This window comes from Zonotrichia leucophrys, chromosome 1A, assembly GCF_028769735.1.
Source record: "Zonotrichia leucophrys gambelii isolate GWCS_2022_RI chromosome 1A, RI_Zleu_2.0, whole genome shotgun sequence".
Lineage (NCBI taxonomy): Eukaryota > Metazoa > Chordata > Aves > Passeriformes > Passerellidae > Zonotrichia > Zonotrichia leucophrys.
This window is the reverse complement of record NC_088170.1, coordinates 13,700,720-13,706,845: the sequence shown is the minus strand read 5'-3', so window position 1 is coordinate 13,706,845 and position 6,126 is coordinate 13,700,720. Positions and strand designations below refer to the sequence as shown.

General features: G+C 44.7%; 1 protein-coding gene across 1 annotated transcript; it reads right to left on the bottom strand.

Moving 5' to 3' along the window:
* Positions 1-300: 300 nt before the first annotated feature.
* LOC135441379 (protein mono-ADP-ribosyltransferase PARP12-like) lies at positions 301-5,705 on the bottom strand. Its single transcript, XM_064700931.1, has 7 exons — positions 5,589-5,705; positions 5,000-5,120; positions 3,892-3,976; positions 3,013-3,088; positions 2,141-2,271; positions 1,002-1,153; positions 301-585 (listed from the first exon to the last, which is right to left on the bottom strand). The coding sequence occupies exons 1-7, from the start codon at positions 5,646-5,648 to the stop codon at positions 305-307; spliced, it is 906 nt and encodes a 301-aa protein (XP_064557001.1). The 5' UTR covers positions 5,649-5,705; the 3' UTR covers positions 301-304.
* Between the last annotated feature and the right edge of the window lie 421 nt (positions 5,706-6,126).

Sequence of the window (6,126 nt, the reverse complement as noted above, 5' to 3'; positions counted from 1 at the left end):
AGGTGAGCATATCAGTGGATCAAGGTCATTTCAACTCAGCAGGTGTCACTGCATCATGGTATGCAAGGCAGGTACGTCCCCATTCCAGGCTAAAGATATGCTGAATGCTAAAGCTTGGCACTGCTTCTGGGGAAAGAATAGCCCCTAACAAAAAACTATGCCCCCCAAACAATCAGGGGATTGATGGTTCACTGCACTACAAAGTGCTCTAAAGCTACAACTAAAATTGAACAAACATTTTAAAAAAATGTACTGAAGAGTAATTTATTCACAGTGTGAATTCAAAAAGACATTCCACCATTCACTACAGGACCACACAGCTGCTCTCGAGGCTGTATTCCAAGATATAGGCAGGGTAAACTTGTTGCTTCTCAAAGATGACAAAGATGGAAGGGTCTGTGGGGTCATCCACGCAGCTGTCATAAAGTCTGTTTGAGTTTTTGTCTCTGGGCGGAGGGCGGCAGTACTCAGGGCTGCCCCGCACAAAGTCTCCAGCGAGAACCTGAGCTACGAACACGCGGTAACGCCCACCGAGAGAGGAGCAGTACTCGTGGGAATAGCTGGCATCTCTGGCAAAGTAGCTTCCTAGGGAGCAGAAAAGGCCACAGGTCACACACCACACCAGCCAAGGGACAAGCACCTGCTAACATCACCTTGGCAGCCAGCAATCCAACAAGCCCAGCAAGCCCTACAACGTGTGGGAACATTCTTGCCAGGTGTCGCCACACTGGCTTATTGTAAAGTACCGACCAACTCCAGTCCACATTTCACCATCACCTCCCAGTCTCACCTGTCCAAGAGCAGGCACCTGAGGCAAAGAGAGGTGATTTTAGACCTTCCTGGAATGGGATTACTGCTGTGGGTGCTACCTACCTGACCGTGTCCTAAAGGCAGGAGCACGGGGGTCAGGAACCATCAGTCACTTTGCACCCACATCCCCAAGCCTGGCTGGGGTCTGCAGTCCCTGCTGCTACAGCCCCTACACACTTCTGCACTTGTACCTTTTCCATACATTGTCCCATGAGTCCCACAGAGTCTCCAGTCAAAGTTCTGCTCACAGATTGCAGACACATGGGATGGACTTGTGCCATGGAACAGGAGCCTCTCATTCACCCCTTTCGATTTATGGAGCTTCTTCATCTTTTCTTTTTGCCTAGAGACAACCAAAAAAAAACACCAACCAACCAAGCAACAAAACCAGAAAAACCCCAAAACAAAATTTAAAAAACCCACCAAAAACAAACAAAAACACAACATAACAAAAAAAAACCCAAAAAAAACAACAAAAAAAAACCACCAAAAACCAAAATACCAAAAAACAAACCCCTACTTGTTTTCCTGGTTCAAACAAGGAAAATTTCCCAACTCAACTCCTCCTACTTCTGGGTCATGGAGGAACAGTGACACAAACCACTCTCGGTGGGGTTACTGCCTCCTTTGCACTTCTTCTGGTACTCTGCCACACAGCTGGCTCCTGCCAGCAAAACAAAAAGTTCTCTGCAGCACTATGGACTGTGTCTCCCACAACTTCATACCACATGAGAGAGTAAAGAGACAAACATCTCTGACTAGGAATTGGTCAGTTCCCACGTTATATAAATCCTGAATACATAAATATGATTATAAAACAGAGCTGTGTGAAGCTACAGTGAGAATTGTATAATCTCTGCCCTTATCACCAAAAAAAGTCTCCTCCTTTTTTTTTTCCTAACTCCTATGTGGAAGAGGCTAAAACCAAAAGAATAAACCTGAAACACCAAAGCCAGTTATGATGAAGGAAAAGAATTTACTTTTTGAATAACACTATCAAGAATCACACACATATCTTGCTAGGGATAAAAGGCTCATTTCCGCACACACAAAAGAATACAGATACAATGCTAACAACTCAGTCACAGAGAGAGGAGCCCCAGTCCCCTTCCATGACTGCCCCAGGGAAGCCTCAGCCTCAGGGAGCCAGGTTTTGGGACAGTCATAAGTCTGGGCCACCAGCCAGACCCGGGCAGAGAGATATGTGGCAGCCTCACCTCTGCTGGACTGCTGAATTTGGCAGCTCCAAATGTAGACTATGGAGGACAAGAGATCAGGAAATATCAGTCTTCTCATATAGTAAGGATAACGAAATAAAATAGATACAAACCACTGAAAGATGTCCCAAAGTGTTGGGTTCTGAATCCTCTGCAGCTGGTGGATGCAGTAACCTTTCATTGTCTTCTCAAATAGCCTCTTGATTTTTATATATTCTTGGGAATCAGTGCTGAGCTGTATCAACTGAAAATTTTTAAAGCACTAAAAATGAGGTATTACTGAGAGTAACAACTCCCAGTCCTTTCAAAGGACTCCTCAGCCTTCTCACATCTGCTGAAAAGCCCTTCCACAAAAATTACAAGCTGCTTCTGCTTTTCCTGTCAGCCCTCCTTTACCATCAGTCCCCATGTGGAAGCACAGGCACCAACTGAGGGAAACCAGTGCACCCCCACACAAGCTTCCTTTTGAGGGTGCACATTCATGTCAGGACTCTTTTTAGCTCAGAGTAACCTAAAGTTGAAATGCACAGCAGCATTCAGGCTGAAGCAGAGTGAAAGCTTCCCCTTAATCTGACACACTAGTCTACTCTGCCCTACAGGGCTAAGCTGCAGTTTACCACAGCAAATAACATCCTGCCCCAAAGTGACAGAGGAAATACCACCTTAAGATACAATTAATCTGGTTTCTCAGGGGATGAAGTGCCTTGGGAGAGTGCAAAGGACAGGTATGAGCAGCAATGGCCTTTCTTACCCTGTGTGGTATTATAGGGGAGATGATACCACATATTCTCAGAGAGCCTCCCAGGAAATGCACGTCTGTTCTGAATATGAAACTGTCAGTCTTGTTTCACATCATAGCTGCTTATTTTACAAGACACATTTAAAGGCTGGTAACATCTCAATTGCCTTGAATTATGGTCTTGGAAAAAAAAAATCAGTACAGGAGAGAGCTCTCCCCACCCACTGGAGAGCTCTAAAGTCCTACCTTGTACCCAATATCAGGCAGTGCAGTTTGGTCCCACTGTGGAGGATAGACAGGATGTGAGAGAGTCATGTTTTGGCTACAGAACAGAAAAAAGAGCCAGTCAGCTGGTGATACTCCTAACCAAATCCCCCTTCTGGTGAATCTAACCGTGGGCTCTAAAGCAGCCTTCAGGCATCCATTCACAAGCTATAGTTGGTTTTCTTTTTGAATGAACACACCTTAGGTTGAACAACACTTTAATTGAACCCTCAGCTTCACATGCACTCTCTGCTGGTGAGTTGCTAAAGCAGAGACAGCTTTTACTAAAAGAAATCAGTAGCACAAATAACATTTATAAGCAGATATGTTTAAATTAAGCTGAAGTTATTTTAGAAAAAGCCATAAGATAGGGTATCTCAAGTAAGTGTCTCTAATTCACTTTATTTCAGTGGATTTGCCTGTTCTGAGTTTTAGTTTATCCTCAGCTTTCCCAGAGATGACATCCACATGCACCACAGCTCTTGGGATTGGCATTCCCTCGCTCCTAATTGCTGCACAGTTTATTTATTAGTGTTGGGGCATAAATCAAGGAATAAAAATTCCTAGCACAGTTGTGTCAGCCCTATGTGGCCTTGCCTCTCACAGAGAGAGCAGATCTGCTCTAGTGGTCTGTCACAGCTGCCAGAGACTGCCAGCAAACATCCCTCCAGAGAGTTTTACAGAAGCGTTGCATAATTTACAAATACTGTCACTGCAAAATGTACTGTTAAACCAGTCAGGAAAAAGTATCTAAAAATTAATTTAAGAAATATAACATTGCATTCTAGGCAGGTAGGAGGAACTTCTTAGCAGAAAGGTGCTGTCCTCTAGAGACACTGTTAAACAATGAATGTGTATTACCTTCCATCTTGTCCATCTTCTGACTCTTTAGGCAGTCGAATAACACTTCTTTGAGTCTTAAAGAGCACATTTGTTTGGACCATGTCTTGAAAGAAAAACACATTAACTCAATAATGAGATAATGTATTGTCTAGGGACAATACATTATTGTCAGCTCTTCCATGTTAAGTAAAAATAAAAAAGGAGGTAGCCCTGAATACTGCATTGTGGTGCCCTCTCTATCCCACCCACCCCAGCACAAACTTCATGCACTGCTCCTACTTGGAGATCAGCAAGGTCAGCCACCTGCTAGCACAGGCTGTGAAACTTGAAGGCAACCAAGCACCAGCTGCACCTGCACTGGTATTCACATCCAGGCTGCTGGCCAGAGAAAACCAGCTCTGATGGCAGGCCTGCAGCAGGAAAGAGCTTTCAGTGCAATGGGGGCCACAAACCTGGCTTTCCTGGCAGCACAGGGCTGCTCCATGGTGCTAAAAGCAAAGCCTGCCCTCCCTTCTCAGTCCTGTAACAATATCACAGAGCACATGCTGTGTGACATAGCTAATTATCCATTGTTTCCTCCTTTAAACACCACTCTTTACTCATGCCAGGAAACATTTAAAGTTTGGAAAGCTAACAGGAGTTTTAAGATGAGTAAATAAATTAGAAACAGAACAGCATTTTTCATTTTCCCATTTCTCTCTCTATACAACCAGCCCTAAATTTTTGTTTGCTGCACTGTGCTTTCGCTCCCTGTAAAAAACTTCCAAGATGTTCAGTATAGGCTCACTTCACCTTTTGACTTTTCAGTGCCTTTCCCCCCTCCCGATTTCTCATTCTTCTTTTTTAGGTGTATAAACACAAATATATAAGCCAAGGTGCCATTTACTCTCAATTCTTCTTCTGAATGTACAATATTGTCAGGTATGTTTTTTTGACTACAGATGCCCGAGAGTAGAAGCTCAAGTGGGGCATGTCAAAAGTTTAGAGAAATTTACCTACTACTCAATTTCTGCTTGGAGAAAATTTGCAGGAGGAAGAAGAGCTGTTCAAAGAGATGTAGACATAATGTGAAAACCTTCAAGCCCGCTGCACTATGAAATGAAATTAAAACAAGGAGATACTTCACCTGCAAAGTCTAACTGATAGTGCTGAGAACCAGCGCTGAAGACAATAACACCATTCTTGTCAGCTTGATATTCATTCTCCAGAAATGCAGATGTTACAGTGGCAGTGGCATGACCTGGGTGCTGCAGAAAGAACAAGGAAATTACATGTGTTAGAAACCACCCTTTGGTTTGGGAGCCACTGTGGGGAAATATCAATGTTTCCCCAGGCCCCTATGGCAGTTTTGAAGTCTCTGTGGCTTCAAGCATTTTGTTCTACAGAGATGGAGGGGTGCCCCACTGAGCACAGCTGCTTCTGACAGCAGCAACAAAGAACCCCACAGCCTGTGTGGTCAGCTCCAGCCAAATGATGTTTGTCAGCTCTGGAAAATGCACCCGCTTCCCAAGCCAGTCCCTTGAAAGCTTTCAGAGAGTTCCAGTCCTGCTTTGAGGGACAATTAAGAAGACAATTCCACCCAGGCATTGGAGCAGCACTGCAGGGGCACCCAGCGGTGCGTGTAGAGCTCACCAGCTGCAGAACAACACGCTCTAAAGAACTCTCCAAAGATGGCTTAACAAAAGCTTTTGGCATGAACAGCAGATGAATTTCACCTCTTTCCCATACTCAATCCACTGGTCGGAATCATCGAGCCAATACCAGACATACTCCATTTTCAGGAGCAGGCAGATGAGTCAGGAGACAACACAAGTGCAGAAGAGCTGATGGGAACCTGGCTGCTTGCTCTGCCCTGCATTGGAAAAGAAATCCAGATCAAAGCAGGGGTCTTTTCCAAAACTGTTAAATTGTGTAGTATCCCTGGTCTGATCAGAAATCTCTTCACTTCTTAAAAAAGGAGACCCCTCCCTCCAAGTGGAAAGTGCAGAACTGAAGAATTTGTGTTTGGATGTTTATGGGGCATAGTGAGCACCTTACAATGACCCTGACCTCTCTGGCTTGGACCTGTGCCACTGATTTTCTCCAAAATGTATCTTCCTAAAAACACATGTTAAGAAAATGCACTTGACACCAAGATTCCCCTGCAGCTCACAGAGAAGGCCATGGTGAGACAGCTGTGCCCCTGCAGCCTGTGCAGGTCCATGGAGCAGAGATCCACACAGCAGCCCATGGGGAAGTCCATGCTGCAGCATG